Source organism: Elephantulus edwardii, unplaced genomic scaffold, assembly GCF_000299155.1.
Source record: "Elephantulus edwardii isolate Elephantulus edwardi_28Jun2011 unplaced genomic scaffold, EleEdw1.0 scaffold00314, whole genome shotgun sequence".
In the NCBI taxonomy this organism is placed as follows: domain Eukaryota; kingdom Metazoa; phylum Chordata; class Mammalia; order Macroscelidea; family Macroscelididae; genus Elephantulus; species Elephantulus edwardii.
Window position 1 is genome coordinate 1303969 of NW_006400064.1, and position 19646 is coordinate 1323614.

At 44.8% G+C, this 19646-nt stretch overlaps 1 protein-coding gene across 1 annotated transcript in view; it reads right to left on the reverse strand.

Annotated features, from left to right (window-relative positions):
- Window positions 1–2440: 2440 nt before the first annotated feature.
- TOP3A (topoisomerase (DNA) III alpha) overlaps window positions 2441–19646 on the reverse strand; it is a 47584-nt gene continuing 30378 nt past the window's right edge. Inside the window, exons 10-19 of the mRNA XM_006901189.1 lie at window positions 13237–13319; window positions 12182–12389; window positions 10818–11003; window positions 10540–10669; window positions 9175–9288; window positions 8940–9105; window positions 7373–7516; window positions 6075–6197; window positions 4176–4852; window positions 2441–2619 (exon numbers count right to left, since the gene is read on the reverse strand). Of these exons, the coding sequence (XP_006901251.1) occupies window positions 2441–2619; window positions 4176–4852; window positions 6075–6197; window positions 7373–7516; window positions 8940–9105; window positions 9175–9288; window positions 10540–10669; window positions 10818–11003; window positions 12182–12389; window positions 13237–13319 (2010 nt within the window). The remainder of the gene's footprint in view (window positions 2620–4175; window positions 4853–6074; window positions 6198–7372; window positions 7517–8939; window positions 9106–9174; window positions 9289–10539; window positions 10670–10817; window positions 11004–12181; window positions 12390–13236; window positions 13320–19646) is intronic.

Here is a 19646-nt window from a genome sequence, read left to right on the forward strand (position 1 = left end):
TCTGCAGCAAGCGCTTCAGGTCCTCCTCAGTTTCAGCAAGCAGGGTTGTGTCATCTGCATAACACAGGTTGTTGATGACTCTTTCACCAATCCTGATGCCACATTCCTCCTCGTATAGCCCAGTGTCTCAGATGATCTGTTCTGCATACAGATTGAAAAGGTATGGAGGGAGACAGAATACATTCCTGGTGGATGAGACCCCTCTTGATTTTGAACCATGTCTCTTTTGCTCTTTGCTTTGGTCCAAGTCCAGGTTTAGCATAAGCACAATCAAATGTTCTGGGATTCCCATTCTTCTCAGAGTCAGCCATAGCTTGTGTTCCACACAGTCAAAAGCCTCTGCATAGTCAATGAAGATAGACATTCCTCCGGTACTCTCTGTTTCTGCCAAGGTCCATCTAGCATATTAGCTATAATATCCTTAGTACCATGACCTCTTCTAAATCCAGCCAGCACGTCTGGCAGTTATCTGTTGACATATTTATTACTCCAATAGTTTTTGGATAATTTTCAGCAGAATCTTGTTTGTATGTGATATCAATTATATTGTTTGATAATTTCCACACTCTGTTGGGTCACCTTTCTTTGGAATGGGGACAAATACTGATCTTTTCCAGTCAGTTGGCCACCTGGCTGTCCTCCAGATTTCTTGGCACAATTTAGTGAGCATATCCAGGGCAGCATCTGTTTGTGGAAATATGTCAATTGGTATGCCATCAACTCATGGAACCTTGCTTTTGCCAATTCTTTCAGAGCATCTTGAACTTCCTCCTTCATCACCACAGGCTCTTGCTCATGTTATTTCATCAAAATTCTTCTCTGTCAGCCAATTCCTTCTGACACAGTGACTCTGTGTATTCCTTCCTTATTCTTTTAATGCTTCTTCGATCATTTAACATTCTACCCAAAGTATCCTTAAGTATTGCCACTTGTGGCTTGAATTTGTTTTTCAATTCCTTCAGCTTAAGAAATGCTCAGCAAGTTCGGCCCTTTTGATTTTCTGACTCCAGCTCTCTGCACATTTCATTACAGTATCTTGCTTTGTTGTCCTGACCTGCCTTTTTAAAAAAATTTTCTGTTCAGCTCTTTGATTCTTGGTTTCTTCCTTTAGCTTTGGCTTCTCGGCGCTCTAATGTAATACTCAAGAGTCTCATCTGACATCCATTCATCTTGGTCTTTTCTTCTTTTTCAGCCTTTGTAATGATCTTTTGCATTTTTTAAAAATTATTTTTGTGTGAGTGTACCGTCAAATCAGATCTGACCGGTACAGGAGATTGTCCCTCCTTCCTCGGCAGACCATCTGGTGGATTCGAACCGTGCACCTCTGGGGTTGTAGTTGCAGCTCCTTACCAGTAGGTCACCAGAGCTCCCCAGATCTTTTGCATTCTTCATGGATGATTTTCTTGATATCCTCCCAGAGCTCACTTGGTCTACACTCTTTGGTGCTCAAGGCATCAAATCTGTTCCTGAGATGGTTTTGAAATTCACGTGGGACAGACTTAAGGTCAAATTTTGGTTCCCTTGGACTTAATTTTCCTTAACTTCAGCTTGAACTTGCTTATGAGTGGTCTGTCCCATAATCAGCACCCGGCCTGGTTTTCACTGCTGATATTTTCTCCAGCGAGTCTTTCCACAAATGTAATTGATTTGATTCCTATGCATAACATCAGGTGAGATCCATATGTATAGCCTGCGTTTATGTTTCTTGTAAAAGGTATTTGCACTTTCAGTTTTCTCACCAATTACCAGAGACTGGGCAATGGGCACTCCATTTCCAGGTCTTCTGAATGACAAAATAAGGCCTATCGTCATACGTACGCATATTTTATTCATTGGCATTTTTACAAAAATTGTATTTTCCTGAAGAATGAGGATGAAAGGCAACAATCTTCTCAATCTTGAAGGACTGGTTTAGGGAGAGGGAGGACACCAACACCCATCAGAACTACTGCAACTCTTTATTATGGCACTGAACTATAGGGCACTGTGCGTGCACTGGCATCAAGGAGAAAAGGGAAGTTTTCTCCATAGAAATAACTCCAGAGTAAGACTTACATCCTTGCATATCATCCTTTTAGAGGTGTCTGGGAGAAGCCCAGTCCAGGTGGCAGGAGTATGTATAGTCAGACAGCCTGAAGCTACACTGGGAGGTGGGCCGCACAAAGTCTGCTGCCAGAGAGGAGACTCTCTCAAAGAGAGGCGCTGCATTCTCACAGCCTCTGCCTCATGTGCTAAGCCAACAGGGCTTCTCAGCAGGGCAAAGTTCAGTCCTCCAGGGTCCAGGGTGTCACCATCCAGGAGATGCAGAATTCTGCAGAGTAGTCAGACCCTGTACTTGCAGACCAGGGAGCCTAGGCTCCCAAAGTCATACATTCCTCCAGTTTCCACGAAGACTGTCCCCAACCCTAATCAGACACTAAGAGCAGGGCTTCTACTGTTCTCATCTGTTCTGAGGACAGAAGGGACGAGTGTGTCCAGGCTGGTGGCAAAGACTACATTTCCGAGGTTTCTTTGCAGTAGACCCAGTATCAGAGGAACTGCTCTGGGGCCTTTTGCTTTTGGCTTCTGGTCCCTGGCCTTCCTCGCTGCCTCGTGGCCAGAGTGAGGCACCAAAGGTCCCTGCCAAGGAGAAAGTCAAGATTAGAACTGACACACTGACTTAATAACCCCATTAAACCCTCCAACTTACCACTGTCCAGTTAAAATAAATTCCTAGTTGAGGCTGTAAATCACCACCCAGGAAAAGAATGCTCATCTTTCTCTTACAGAGGATCTCGTGAATTTGGCCAGGCAGGCAGGCTCCACTCCATACTGACTACATCACCAGCTTACTCATCCCTTGTTGCTGGTGTTAGGTGTCATAAAGTCGCCAGCAACAGAGCTTTTCACAAAAGCTCTGAAGCCCTGTCCTACCCAGTCTGTCTTCAACACACCTATCCTCACTATCCCAGCCACTAAGTCAATCTATTCCTGTCCTGTGTTGTCCCTCAACCCTTCCTAGCATGATGTCATTATCCAAGGTCTGGTCCCTCCTGGCTATGTGCCCAAAGTATGTCAGCAAGAGCTTCAAAATCCTTGCTTATCATTAAATCCTTTATTAATAAACAGAATACTTGGGATCAGGATCCACAAACAGGACTAGGAAACATGGAAGCTCTCTTCTTCAGAGTAGGCAGCTACATCAGGTTCTCTCACCTGTGCAGGCCCCTCTGGCTGAGGACAAGTCTTCTATCAGCCCCTCTGGGCACACTGTCTTGGCAACAGCTTCCAGGCAACCACAGTTCCCTCACACAGATCTCTCTCCCTTAAGAACAAAATCTGACTCCTTGCTGACCCTCCAGTGGGTTTTCAGAGGCTGTAAATTACACAGGATAAGACTACCCATCTTTACCCCAAGGAGAAGCTGGTGGATTTGAATCGCTTGCCATTGAGTTGGCAGTGCAGCTCCTTACCTCTAGGCTACCAGAGCTCCCTTCACACTGATTTAGAGGGCTGAGGCTGGCATACGCTCTACTGGGGACTTTCTCCCTCTACAATGTGTGTACATCTCTTTCTGTGGAGAAATGAGATGTATGTGCACCACTTCATACCAGGACTTGTCTTAAAGGCTACTCAGCTTTAGAGGATGTCCTTCCTCTTACTGTCCTATCAGAAAGTGAACAGGGCCACTTTCCACCTGCACATCTGAAAAAGTGCAAGCAAGTCAGTGACATGCCCCAGGCCATGGGATAAGGCATCAAAAACAGACAGGAAGACCTACTTATAGGCAGGAGGCCAAGAAAGCTGGAGGCAAGGCACCCCTTCTCTCCAAGCAGGGAACAGGTCCCCATGCTTGAAGTGGGCCTCTCAACACTGCAAACGTAGTTCTTGAAGACCTTTGCACCACTCCTGACTTAACTTGTCCTGCACCTGTTTGGGCCTTATTTATCAAGAAGAGACAATTGCAAGATAGAGGAAAGATAAGCTCCTTCTCCAGAGTGTTATTACTGACAGTGACTGTCTGCTTAAGATGCTATGCCCTCCTTATGGAAAGAGACCCAGCTCCCTGCAGAGTCTACATCCCCTATCCCAGCCTGGCCCTCTCCCTGCCATCTGTCTCTGAATTAGAGGCTACATGAGAAGTGAAGTCTCCTCCCAGAGATGAGGCCAAGAGGGTGAGCCTGTGCCCTTCTCACCTGTAGCTGTGTTCTCATCTGCCCACTGGAAAAAGCCACATTGTTGTTCCCTGGACTTGGAGCAGGTGTGGAACTGGCGGCCCTTGTTGGGCCCATCCTTCTGCACAGTGCGTGTGACAGCTGGCTGACGGCACAAGCAGGTGGTGTCACCATTGCCGAGCACAAGCTTGCTACGCCTGCTGAGGAAGCCCCCCAGGGAGCTTCCAGGGGGTCTCACTGTAGAGGGAGGTGGCCCTGCTGTGCTCAGTGGGAAGCTGTCAGCCCACAGGAAGAAACTGCAGCTGCCACTGCTGCACTTGTAGAACTGGCGGCCCTGGTTAGGGCCCTCCTTCCGCACGGTGAGCAGCAGGGCCTCCTTGCCACAGTTACAAGTCACACAGTTGCTTCCAACTATGTCAGTGCATGGTGGGAGGGTCTGGGCCAGTGCCCTTCGAGGTTCACACTGTCTGTGGCCAGGAGTCTGGAGATGGCTGTGCTGGTTACTGTCCACTCTGCTCAGGAGGTGGCTGGATTGCAGGCCTGAGGGCTGACTGGCTGGTTGGAGAGTTTGAGGGAGCCCTCGAGAAAATCTCAGGTTCAATACCTCAATCAAGGTGTCATCACACCCACCAATGCAGCCAACAAGCTCCAGTGGCATAGTTGGGGGAACGCTGCCGTGCTTGAACTTCAACTTCAACCTAGTGAGACCAGAAGGAAAAAACCATTAACACTCGGGTATTTTTCCTCAGTCTACAGTGGGAATTGTTGCCCTCGGCCTCCCTTCTTCATTCCTGTAGCTCTCTGGCTCCAGGAAGTCCTCCAGTTACCCCACGAGTACAGCCTAGCAAGAGTGTAAAGGAGATCTGAGAACAACTAGACAAATCCAGACAGCAGTTCTGAAAGTGTGCTCCAGGGCCCCCTTTCTTGGTGAGATCACCATTGTAAAAAATCTCACTGCTGTCCAGTCAGAACTGACCCACAGCTGACCCTTCAGTGGGTTTCAGAGACTGTAAATTGCCTAGGAGGAGACGGCCCATCATTTTCTGTCAGAGGCGTGGCTTGGGTGTTAGCAGGGCAATCTTCCATGGGTGAGGCCACCAGAGTGGCCTACTTTCATGGGGCTGCTAAGAGCTATGTTGGAACATCAAGCTTCTGCAGCCCTGTGGTGAAGTTTTTCACATGTAAAAACTACAATCTGAATTCTGAAGTCCATTAATCAAGACATGAGACAGGCAAATGTCCAATCTTCTTTTGGCTTTGGAAAACAGACATTTAATTATGAAAATATGCTATTTTACCCCAAACACATTGTTCTCTTATTCTCACCTTGAATTTTTGTGGTACAGGTTTTAAAAATAATATTGACATGTTGTTATTAACTAAGGTACATAGTTTATGAAGGAGAGCCCAAGATGAGGGTTAGGGTTTTACAGTCAGTCAATCAATCAACACTATTTAATGTATAATGTAATTTCTATTTTTAAAAAATGTAGTAAGCATAGTTGAAAATATATACTTTAATATATATGATAAATACTGACAAACACAACTCCCAGCCATAGTCCCTCAAGCTTCATGTTGCTATTTAAGAATGCAAAAGGCTCTGATGATCACGGTCTACACTAGGGGTTGGTGTTTCTGGAGACAGTGTGAAAGTCACAATGGTCGACTGAAGAAGCAGGTAAATTGATCTTCTGGGTTCTGTCACCAGGAGGAATCCTCCTGCACACACAACCTAGGTTCCCCTGGCCTGGGCAGCAAGGATACTGTACACACTAAGACTCAATGCCTCTGAGCATCAGCTCCCCGGGCACCTCCCTCTCCATGCTGTGATCATTCACCTGAGGGTGTGTCAGCTCCCTAGTCACCTCCTCTGTACTGTAATTGGAACAGCCAATTCTATACCATATCTGGACTCACCTGTAAACAGGCTGTGGCTGGCAGACTGGACACACACTCTCATCTCGACTGGCTTCCAGGACAAAGTCAGGAAACCACATGGCTGACCGACACTCTGGGAAACCTACACAGCTGAGAAAGAACCTGGGGGTGAAGAAATGAAGGCTCAGTGCAGACAGAAGGTCTCAAGTTCATCATCTCACAGAGAATACCTGCACTGTTGTGGATAGTAAGTGATCCAGGAAAACTCATTCACTGCTGTTGAGTCAGGACCAATTGAGAGCTGACCCTCCTTTGAGAAATCAAACAGAAAGAAGCTGGCCATCGTTTTCCCTTGGAGCAGCTGGTGGATTTGAAATGGCAGAGGTGTAGCCTCCAAGTTAGTATCAACTGTATTAAGCTCTTAGATCACGTTCTAGACATTGGGAAACCACTGTCCAGTGGGCCTGGCTTATTACAACTTTTATGGACTGTGGACAACACCAGTGCTAACACTTGCTTCCAGGCGGGGCACAGGCTTCTGTGAGCTATGGTGGTCTGGCCTTCTCCAAGACCAGGCCCCGGGGAACCAGGCTCGCTCTTAAGAATTTTCATTTCATCTCTACTTCAGTGGCCAGCGGCACGGAAGCAGTATCAAGAGAAAGGAAGTGAAGATGGGGATAAAATTCTGCACTTACTGCTCATTACAGCTCTTCTGGCATTTAGCAAGCCGTCTAAGGCCCCTGAAACAGCCTTGAAGGGTGTTAGCGTTCCAACGAGGCTAGAAGCAAAGCACTGTGCACCATGTGACCATGAGCAGCAAGGGCTCTTTGAGACTCTTCTTCCTGGTAATTTCCCCCTAGATGACAGGTACTAACAGGTCACCTCAGACAACCTGTGTCTTGGGATAAACTTGACACTGAAGCCCAAATGAGGTTAGTATTTGCTGAATGTTCTGACTTCTAATCTTTTCATGTACTTCTCACCCATACCACAATTTTATGAGGTTTTAACTATTACCCTTATTTTATAGAAGAACAAACTTGGGCTCAGAGTACTTATGCAATTACTTAGAGTCACAAAGCTTACATAGAGCAGAAATGCATTTGAATCTGACCCCTGTAGTTTCAAAGGCAAGCTGCTCCTTTTGCTACCCATTGGATGAAGGAGATGGGGTGGGGGTGGGAGCAGAAACTTTACCATCAGATTTAGTCTGCTTTTAAATACCTTTCTTCTGTAAAGAGCAATGCAGGAATGGTGATAGCAGGCCTGCCTTTAACAAGTGATGAAAGCAGGTCTGAGGCCTCTCAGAGATCAACACAGCAGGGTGGAGTACTGACCTGCCATTCTTTCTGGCCTTGAGGACCATGTCCTTGTTGCATTGAGGACATTTTCTGATGGGCTCTGGTATGGCAGGATAGATCACTTCTTGCTGAGATAAGCTGGCTCCTTCCCCAAAATACTGGGACAAGGCTTCATCTAACCTGCAGAGAAAGACAAAGATGCACACCAGCCAGTTCTCATAGCAAAGGCATTTGCAACATCCACACATGGCCACCCATATGCATTTGACCACAGGACCCAACTGGCCAGTGCAGCCACAGAGGAAAGCGGCAGAAAGAGGGTTATGTGGGTCAATGGCCTATCCCCAGCAGATAATGAAGTGGCATCATCACTGTCTTATTATAAACAAACGGAACTGTAACATAGACAGTATTTTACACTCCCATCAACAGTGATTAAGGGTTCCAGTTTCTCCACAATCTCACCAGCATCTGATGTTTGCTATTCTGTTAAATTTTGCAATTCCATTTGACCCAGCAATTCCACTACTGGGAATTTATCCTAAAGAAACCATAACTTCCACCCAAGCAGATATATGCACACCCATGTTTACTGCAGCTTTATTCACAATAGCAAAGAGCTGGAGGCAGCCGAAGTGCCCATCAACAAATGCCAAGAGAAGCTCTGGGATATTCACACAATGGAATATTATGCAGCATTGAAAAACAAGGAACTCATGAAATATTATGCAAAATGGATGACCCTGGAGGACATTAAACTGAGTGAAATAGCTCAGTTACAAAAGGACAAATATTGTATAGGGCCACTGTTGTAAAATGGGACTGACATTGGGGTTGAGGGAAGACAGAAAAGGAGGGGAGGAATGATGTATATTGCACTGAAACAGATGAGAGAGAGATCTATTTAAAAGGGATATATGAATGGGTATTCTTGTCATTACAGTAGCCCAGAGTGAAGGCTGAATGTGGAGTTAACTTGGGGGGGAGTGATTATGTAACAATGAAACAATTTTTCTTTTTCTTTTCAAAAAGAGGAGTGATTTGGGGGGAGGTGGTGGGCAGGGAGAAAAGTGCAACAATGAATGACTGGAAATCCCAAGTCTCTGTAAACTTTCATTAAAATAAAAAATAAATACACACTATTTGTGCATACAGTCAAAAACCATCTGTGTGGTTAGTGCTAAACTAGTTCATGCATTTCTTTTCAAAGTTGGCACATGACAGAAAACATGCTGTTTCTATCAAGAGAGGCCTTTATTGCCTACTAAAAGGGCACTCTGAGTTTTCCCGGAAACAGCAGTAGCGTGGTCCACTCATGCAAGGCTGGCAGCAAGAGAGTATTTCTAAAGTAAACAACCCAGGGTGATGGGGCCAGGTCTTGCCAATTATTGGGACTATACAGACTAAGGTCTGTAGAAAGGAAAAAGATCAAGTCAGGTGAAAGGAGGAGGTGCTGGCATGTGACACAACACTGAGGAGGATAGATCTTCTGGTCATATCTTGCTACCACGAGCACAGGACACTTCTCTTGCAGAACCAGTGCTTCCACCCTACCACTTACGGTGAGTCCAACACTTCCACCACTGAGCGTCCTGGCACTCACTTTTTAGCTTTTGCCACAGCCTCAATGAAAACTTGCTTGTATTTCTGAACTTGCTGCCTCAGAACCACAAATCTGTCCTTTCTGCCCTCACAGATGAGCTTCAGATCAGCTTCCAACTCAGCTCGAAGGTGTGGCTTAGACATGTCGTAGCCCATGGAATCGTAGCCTGTAGAAACAGCAGTCTGTGAGAACCAGCAGGCTGCTGACCCCTCCGCAGCCACACCCTCCCCCTTACCTTCCACAAGCCCCATTCCCAGATGCCCAGGAAGAAAGCGCTTGTCAGTTGTGAGTCCCACGTACATCCGCGCTTTGATCGTCTCGATGTGCTCCGCATGGGTGGCGTCAGTACCTGGAAGCATTTCCCAGTTATTCTGAGATAATCTGGATATTGCGGGACGGCACCTCATCTCCTCTCCAGGTAAGACCCAGTGTACAAGCCCACTCCAGACAATCACAACGGCAGCTGTGCTTCTCCTTGATGTTCACACAGTCATCGCATTCAAACGCTTACTACATCTGACAGGCTTACTGCAATGTTAATGTTCTTCCTTCACTGAGTGTCATAGAGCCAAGGGCTGGTACCCACATTGACTCAAATGCATTATCACAACATTCCCAGGCTTCCCCCTCAAGTCATTTTCTGTGTAGTGGTCAAAGAGATACCATGTCACAGTCATTTAGATGGCTAACATCAAACAGATTACAACAAAACTGGCCCAAGACATTAAGAAAAGGAAGAACAAATCAGTTAGTTTCTTACAAAGTTAAACAGAGAGCTGACACAGAACTCAGTGATTCTACTCCCAAATACCTAACAAAAGAATGGAAAATAGTCAATGAAAATTTACATAATAATGCTCAACGCAGTATTACTAAAAAATCCAAAAAGGAGTAACCACCCAAGTATTTACCAATGAATGAAGAAGTAACTAAAATGTTGCCTGTCGACATAATGGGCTTTCTTCAGTCACCTACATGCATGGATCAACTATGAAAACACTATGCTAAGTGAGAAGTCAGTCACAAAAGGCCAACTGTATGATTCCATTTATAGGAAATATCCAGAATTCACAAGTTCAGACAGAAAACAGATGCTGGGATGCCAGGGGCTGGTGGCGCTGGGAGAAAAAGGGTGCAGTGCGTAGAGGGTGCAGGGTTTCTCTGTGAAGTTAGGAATATGTTCTGAAATTTCCTATGACGATGGCTGCACAAGTATGTGACTACAGAGAGAACCAGTGAACTATACATTTTAAGTGCCTAAATTATAAGGTATGTGAATTATATCCCAATAAAACTATTAATTATTTTTTAAAAGCATAGTTCTGCCTGTTTCCTTCACTTAGAAATCTTATAGGATCCCCTGAGAACCCCAGATTAACAACCACAGTCCACACCCACCACACACGGCCCTTCAACTCTGACTGAAATCACTGGATGTGGAGTTCTGTAAGGCCAGGCTTTCACAGCTCACAAACTCTGTGACTACCCCGCCAAGCTGGATTGCAACTATAAAAGGGGATAAGAATATAATACTGTATCAAGAATTGGGAAGATTACGTGAGACACAGAGGTAGCAGTTCCAAAATTCCAAGTTACCGACCAATGCCATGCTTTTCCATTAGAGCAATGAGGTCAGCTTCAGTGAGCAACTGGGGTGGGTTTGTCTCCCCATCCACCAACTCCACAGTGCTGGGCTGGAAGTGCGCACCTCTCTCATACAAAGGGATGGTCTGTAGAGATCAGCAGAGAAGACAGTTGGCATCTCATTAATATAAGTCCTGGCTCTGTCAGATGGCACCAATGTCCTCCTCTTCCCTGAGGATGACAGGGCCAGACACTCAGACAAAGCATGTTCTGTGTGAACCTATGATCTGTCACCTTGTTGCTCCAGTAGTCATATGGATATACATCCAGATAATTCCGGGCCAGAACCATGAGGCCATGAGCTACAAAGTGCTCCTGAGCGATGTCAATTTCCACAATGGTCTCTTGTCCCTGGGCATCCTCTGAGCAGCAAGCAAGGAAATGGCGAACAATGAGCTCATATAGTCGATGCTCATCTCCCTGTGAAGAAAACAGTGGAACTCCTTTTAGAGTATTAATGGTAAAAATAAATTCACAAAATTACTTAAGATCCTAATTTGATGACAGAAAGAGAATAGCTGCCTTTGAGCTGTGGTGCTGGAGAAGAATATAGTATATACCATGGACTGCCAGGAGAACAAACAGGTTCGCCCTAGAGAAGGTGAAACCAGGCTGCTCCTTGGAGGCAAGGATTCTGAGGTTTCATCTGATATACTCTGGGCATGTTGCAAGGAGGAACCAGTCCTTGGAGATGGACATCATGCTTGGAAGGGTGAAGGGACAGCACAAGAGAGGAAGACCCTTGATAAAATGGATTCAGTGACTGGGGTAATGAGGGTATGTGTGTCAGAGACAATAAGGATGACACATGGGATAGAGCAGGTTTCAGGGCTGTTGTATGTAGAGCTGCTATGAGTCGCAAGTGACTTGATGGCACATAACAACAAGCTTACTATAGGACTATTGAATACTTTCATGCATTAAGAAAAGTGGTTCTTGTAAGGAGGGGACTACAAGTATCTCTACCCCCAGCAGAAACCTATCTCCTAAGCTTTACAATAAGCCTGCAACTGTAAACATCTGCTCTCATAAAGCCCACTCCTCAGCTGAGGAAATGAGATCACTTGAAACCTAGTGAAGTGTGAAGATTCTACAGTGAATGAGTCTAACAGGAGTGTGGATTCAAGTTTCTAGAGGGAGATGGAAGTGAATGCACATTTGAAGTATGGATAGTACTCTTTTCACAAAGGTCATCCAGTTCTGGATAGGCATGGTAGCAGGTCCAAACATGGTGGCACGTCGTGGCATGGCGGTGGGGCAGGCTGTGGAAGTAGCTGTGTGGTATGGTTGTGGGGCATGGCTGAGGGGGAGGCTGTGGTGGTAGCAGCAGGTGTGGTGATGGACATGGGTGAGGGTGTGATGAGTGTGGGCCAGTGAGGGGCCAATGAGGCCTCAGTGTGTGTAGCCTGACATGGAGGGTTTTAGTGAAAACCAGGCAGAATATTGTGAAAGTGCTTTTTTCTTTTTTAAGAATTACTTTAAAATCATTTGTTTCCTGAAACATGAGGACAGAGTAAATAAATGCAAATCCTTTACTGACACCCTCAGCACATCACTACTGGGCAGTGGCAACAGTAGGAGCGTATTTAGAAACAAACCTGCAAGTTGTTGGTGTATTTTGTCGGGTGAATGGGAGGATGGGCTTGGTCAGACTTATTTCCATTGCGGGGGTTAGGGCCGCCTCGCTCCAGGATGCTCTGGGCAAAGGGGCCCCAGTGTGGATCCGGGATCTGCTGCTCAACTAGTGTGACCAGGTTCAGATCTTTGGGGAAGATGTTTGTTTCGGTTCGGGGGTAGCTGATATACCTACAAAGGCAAATGGGAAGGGGGGAAAAGGCCAAGTCCTTTGGTTAGTTTAGCTAGCCCACAAGCCCTGGTGACTATTGCAAGCCCCCATCTGACACTGCCATTTGGACTTCCCCCGAGATACCCAAAACTGTGGCATTGGAAAGGTGGCAGGCAGCAGGTTCTGCGGAGAGTGGGGAGGACTGACAGCAGAAGCATCCAGCAATGGAAAAGTCCTCTTGGCCCTGACAGTGTATGCTTTAATTAAGGCAAAAAGACAATGCTTTCTAATACCAGTGGGTGTCCAGTGTTGGAGCCTTGAAAACTCTGTGGAGCTGCTCTGTTCTGACACACAAGGTCACCAGACCAAAAAAAAGGACTTGATAGCAACTAAAAGTAGCTACTTTAAAACAGTAAACATTCACTAATTACAAAAATATCTCATCAATAGAAGAAACTATTAATAAATTAAACTTCACTCCTTTTCATTCATATTTAGTCTTTGACAGCACTACTCAATTACACAAGCCTGGCTGCATGTGCACATGGCTGGAGTGCTCACCCCCTAACGAAGGCTACTCTGTCACAGAAGAACACCTACAGGTGCCACCTGTCCCCTGCCAGGCTCCTGAGAAGTGCTGAGTGGTTTAAAGTTTATTCCTTTTAAAGACTTTTCTTTTAGTAATAAGTAGTTTTGAAGTATCTTTTCCATATCAGGAAAGGCAATGCCTCAATTATCCCTCCCAATTCAGGGATAGAGGAAAAATACCTAGAGCATTTAGACTTCTCTTATAAGCTCTATTTTGAAACTGTTTCATGCTGTAAAGATGCACAAACTCCCATTTGCCAGTCTGGAGTATTTGCTCACCCCTGAGTGTAGAGCTTTTCGGCAATCCTCATAGTCTCTTTTGCATTTATCTTCAACTTGCGTGAAGCCAGCTTCTCGAGGTCCTGTTGAATGAGTTCAGCAGGCGGACAGGTCAGGACGAATGATAGTCAGAGAATGGAGGTGCATGCACACACTCTCTCTTCCAGAACACGTTCCTCTCCTATCACTTCAGCTGATGCTGTCACACGGCAGTGGGTGTGAAGTGCTGCCACCATCAGCAGGAAGTCACAGTAGTAGTGTCATCTTGACAGTCATGCTCTCTGCCTTCTGGACCTGTTCTTCATGCATTTCTGGCTCTTGGCCTCACATGACTCATATGTTTAGAGAACAGGATCCTTCACACTTGAACATTGTTTTAAATTACAAATACAAAAGTGCCAAGTAACTAAAGAGGCAGAGGATGGGGTCCTGGAACAATTCTCCACAGAGTTTATTTATTTGGGGACCACAAGTAAGTCATCTTATTTTTCTGGACCTGAGTTTCTATGAGGAATCTGTAGAATTAAATGAGTATTATCTCTCAACTTTACTAATCTTAACAATATAGTTGATTTCCGATTCCAACTCAAAATCTGTTAATATTCAGGGAAAGAACGCACTGAAATCTAGTAGGAACCCCAGGGGAATTTCTGCCCCACCCACCATAATTTTATAGGCAAGTATAGGGAAAGTAAGGGTTCCTAAACCTGACCATGCATGGAGGCAGCACATGAAAAGAAACTGTGAGTCTCAGGCCCACATTAGCCTAGAACATCAGAATGTCTAGGACTAGGACTATAAATTTTTCACCAGCTTTTAGGCTGCTCTACCAGCTGGGGTCCTGTTCATGGAGGCCCTTGAATCTAGATCCAAATTGCTCCCTAGGGCCCCACCCTCAGCATCCAAGAGGACAAACAGGGTGCTGGACACTGGTGGGTCTAACTCATTATCTTAAGCAAAAATGTACTCAGAGTCCTAACTTCCTGTGCACATAATAATTCACTGTTATCTACCTCTCAGGTTGCAATGGGGATCCTGTCCCAATTTCCACACCATCTGTCTCTAGAGTCACACTCATTGTGACCACACACCACTAGCAAAGACTGTAGGTGGCAGCTCACCAAAGCCTGAGGGCATACATCTGCACTGGGAAGGCAGAAATCTGACTGGAGCATGAGCACATGGCAAGCACCCCAGGATCAGGGCAGCACAACATTAGAGAGCAGCTGCTGAAGCCATCATGAAGGAGTATTCAGGGTGGCACAGACCCTGTAGCCCAGGCACCCAGGAGCACGGAAGTGTCTAGAATTCAGGTAGTGGTTCCCTATGCTATCAGCTTCACAGCTGGGCTTTTCTACTGCTCATCTTGAGCTTCTCACAAGCTCATCTTGGGCATGTCCCTCCTACAAGTACCACAGAGCCACGAGTATTCTCTGATGTCTAAAAACACCCACTGTGATGACCCACCTTGCATGAAGCACATGGACTGGAGAGCTGAGCATGTAGGAACGTTTTGCTCATCAATACACTTTAAGAGGATAAAGGCTGTCAGCCTAACAAGGGCCTAAACACTTTAAAAATATTGTCAATGTGTGGGTGAACAGAGCACTCTCATCATTAATTCTAATCTTTCTCTACTCTCTGGGAGCTGAGACAAGCCTCAGGAAAGGGGAACACAGGCTCCCTCTGCCAATTTATGAAGGAGAAAGGGGAAACTTATGAAATTGACACATATATACAAAACAGTTTGAGAAAGGACAGCTGGCATTCAACTGAATGCATTTAACAGTCAAAGAGCCAGTGTACCTGTGGCAAGAATTACTCTGCTGTAGAGGCAGGGCCAGAGGCCTGGGCGGGCTGGGCTTGTAGGGTACAGATGCCACCTCACCTTTCTTCCCAAGGCACAATGCTGGCAGAAGGGCTGGCTTAATCAGGAATTGAGATTCTGGGCCCAGGGGCAAGATATGCAGTCATAAGATGGACAGATGGATGGGCCTGGATAACTGCCCTAGTTCTGACTCTAGCTTATGAACCAATTGGATGATTATGTGATGACTTCTCAAAATGCTAACATTCTTAGCAATAAAGTGACCAGACTGGAAGAGTACATTACCAACCTCACTCACAGAAATATGGTAAACTGATAAAAGAGACTTCCCAGCCTGGGTTGACTTGCTATGCAGCAACACTAGGGAGGGACAGCAGGCATGCATTGGGTGCCAGGCTTGGGGCAACAGTCAGCGCACTTAAGTAACAAGAGCTTTCTGCTGAGAAAGGGGTGACTCCAGTGTGCTTTGGGCAGATTTCAGGGCTTACTGGGTTGAGTCAGACCCCAGGTCAGATTCTCAAAACTTGGAAGTGCAGAGGGATGTGCTCCCTAGCAAGCAAGCTGAGACACAGTCCTGGCTTCCAGGGACTCTGACAGAGGTAGGAGAGCAGGAGAGTCCATGGCCAGCCTCTAAACTAAGTGGTCTGATAACCTCATGTTGGGCCCCCCACCACGACCACTTTATTTCCTTAGTGACAGCAACATTATAGCAACACATTGTTCTACTATTGTTGTGTGCTGTGTTGAGTCAGAACTGACCCACAACTGACCTTCCAGCATGTTTTCAGAGACAGTAAATCCCATGGGTTATCTCCTGATAACCCATCCTTCTCCCACATAGCAGTTGGTGGATCTAAACTACGTGCCTTTGGGATTGAAGGTGCAGCTTACCATGAGGGCATGAGAGCTCCCTTGACTAGTTTGACTAGTGAGGAATGTAACTCATATGCTTATTCTCTAAAAATGCATATCCCGCCCCCAGGTGTGGCTCCCCTCCAGAGTTGACCCAGTGCAAGGATACCTAGTAATTCCCAGAAAAACTGTACATAGGAAGGGGTACCCCTCTATATATCCCAGATTTGTGTCCCACAAGAATGGCCTTTGTAGGGGTTAAGGTGATTGAGAAGTAATCAACAAAGGTAGGCTCAACTGCTGGTATTTAAAACAAGGTTTAACAAATTATATAGCAAGATGGAAAAAACATTGGTGAAAAAAGCTACTCTGATTATGATGCTATAAAACAACTGGGCATTGCCAAGAAGCTGTACTGCAATCCCAGAGGTGCGTGGTTTGAATCCACCAGATGCTCTGCTGCAGAAGGAGGGACAATCTCCTCCTGCACCAGTCAGATCTGATTTGATGGTACACAAGTAATAAAATTAAAAAAACCACAAAAAAACAACTGGGCATATTAAAAATATTGAACATTTTAACTAAAGACTATAAAATTCTGATCAAAAGGGGGGAAATGCACATCAGAATTTCAAATTTTCATGGAATCTAGATTTTTCTAGAGCCATGGAAAGAAGATGAATGCCCAAAATTACTGCTTTGAGATAATCTTTAAACGATCCCCTGAAAATAAAAAACAAGCAAGTAAGAGTATAGCTTAACTAGTTGTTCTTGCTATGTATAATCTAGTCAGAAGTGACTCATAGCTGATTCTCTAATGGGTTTTCAGAAGTTGTAAATTACACAGGAAGAGACTGCCCATCTTTCTCCAGAGAGGTACCTGGTGGATTCCAATTGCCTGCCTTTGTACTGGTAGCACACCTCCTTACCTACTAGGTCACCAGAGCACTCTAGCTTAACTAGCAGAAAATGTTTTCTATAACGCTCTTAAATTGAAGTCATACTGACTATATCATAAGAGACTGACAGCAGCATGATATGGTCAGAATCAGAGAAATCCTGATTGTTTGAAACTTAGGACATCACATCAGGGGCTAGTCAATGGGAGATGGGGGTTGAATGTTGTAAGCAAAAGTAGGAAGTGTTGGTGGTGGAGTAGGGAAAGGGTGGATTTTAAAAACAAAACAACAAACAAAAAAAAAACAAACCCCAAAACCAACCAAACATGTAGCCGGGTGGGCAGCAACATTGAATATTGTTTTTTCTAACTGGTAAATGTCTTTCATCTACTATTTTCTGTAAAATGCTTGTCTGTCAGATACTATTATATATATTTAAAAATTGAGACAGACTAGGAAGAAGGATTGGCCATCCACTTCTGAAATTCCAGGCCTTTGAAAACCCTATGTACAATAGAGCACACTTAGATTATCATTTGGACTAACAGACATGGCAATTGAAACTGAGATCTTAGAAATGGAAACACGGAGAAAGAGAAACAGCTGTAAGGAGACACTAGTGATTGAAACGTGGAATGTGATAAGCATGAATGTAGGAAAATTGGACATTTTCAAGAAAGAAATGGAAGGCATAAATATTGACATTGTAGGTATTGGCGAAATGAGATGGCTTGGCATGGGATATTTTGAACCAGATGATTATATGATTTACTATGCTGGAGATGAAAAGGTGAGGAAAAAAATGGAGTTGGTTTCATAATTAAAAAAATCATTTCTAGATCTATCCTGAAATACAATGTGATGAGCGACAGGATAATATCCATACGCATACAAGGCAGTCCAGTGAATACCACTATCATTCAAATATATGCACCAACAGCTAGAGCCAAAGAAGAGGAAACAGAAGATTTTTACCAACTTTTGCAGTCAGAAATGGATCAAACATGCAATCAATATGCATTAATATTAATGGGCGACTGTAAAGCAAAAGTTGTGAACAGGAAAGAAGGATCAGTAGCTAGAAAACAAGGGCTCGGTGAGAGAAATGAGGCGGGAGATAGAATGATAAGAGTTCTGCACATTCAATGAATTATTCATTGCAAATACCTCTTATAAGAAAGATAAACGCAGGCTATACACATGGATCTCACCTGATGGTATGCATAGGAATCAAATTGATTACATTTGTGGAAAGACTCGCTGGAGAAGCTCAAATCAGCAGTGAAAACCAAGCCGGGTGGCTGATTGTGGAACAGACCACCAACTACTCATATGCAAATTCAAACTGAAGTTGAGGAAAATTAATTCAAGTCCACGGGACCCAAGATTTGACCTTAAGTCTGTCCCACGTGAATTTCAAAACCATCTCAGGAACAGGTTTGAGGCCTTGAGCACCAATGAGCATAGACCAAATGAGCTCTGGGAAGGTATCAAGAAAATCGTCCATGAAGATGCAAAAGATCATTACAAAGGCTAAAGAAGAAGAAAAGACCAAGAAAGATGTCAGATGAGACTCTGAGTATTGCATTAGAGCGCCAAGAAGCCAAAGCTAAAGGAAGAAATCCAGAAATCAAAGAGCTGAATAGAAAATTTCAAAGGCAGCTTGGGCTGACAAAGCAAGAAACTATAATGAAATGTGCAGAGCGCTGGAGTCAGAAAATCAAAAGGGCTGGACTCGCTCAGCATTTCTTAAGCTGAAGGAGTTGAAAAACAAATTCAAGCCACAGGTGGCAATATTTAAAGGATAGTTTGGGGTAGAATGTTGAATGATCCAGGATGTATAAAAAGAAGATGGAAGGAGTACACAGTCACTGTAGCAGAAGGAATTGGCTGACACAGAGGAATTTCATGAAATAACATATGAGCAAGAACCTATGATGATGAAGGAAGTTCAAGTTGCTATGAAGGAATTGGCAAAAACCAAGGCTCCAGGAGTTGACAGCATACCAATTGATTTATTTCGACAAACAGATACTGCCCTGGATGTGCTCACTAAAAGCTGTGCCAGGAAATCTGGAGGACAGCCAGCTGGTCCACTGACTGAAAGAGATCGGTATTTGTTCCCATTCCAAAGAAAGAAGACCCAACACTGTGGAAATTATCGAACAGTATCATTAATATCACATGCCAGCAAGATTCTTCTGAAAATTATCCAAAAACGTTTGGAACAATATGTCAACAGAAAACTGCCAGATGTTCAGGCTGGATTTAGAAGAGGTCGCAGTACTAGGGATATCATAGCTAATGTAAGATGGATCTTGGCAGAAAGCAGAGAATACCAGAAGAATGTCTGTGTTTCATTGACTATGCAAAGGCTTTTGACTGTGTGGATCACAACAAGTTATGGCTGACTCTGAGAAGAATGGGAATCCCAGAACATCTGATCGTGTTAATATGAAACCTATACTTGGACCAAGAGGCAGTCGTCAGAACAGAGCAGGAAGACACTGGATGGTTCAAAATCAAGAAGGGGGTCCGTCAGGAATGTTATTTTGTCTCCATACTTTTTCAATCTGTATGCAGAACAGATCATCTGAGATGCTGGGCTGTATGAGGAGGAATGTGGCATCAGGATTGGTGGAAGAGTCATCAACAACCTGTGTTAAGCAACCCTGCTTGCTGAAACTGAGGAGGACCTAAAGCGCTTGCTGCAGAAGGTCAAGGACTGCAGTCTTCAATGTAGACTGAAGCGCAACATCAAGAAAACAAAGATTCTCACCACTGGGCCAACTGGCAGCATAGGATGGATGGTGAAGAGATTGAGATAGTTA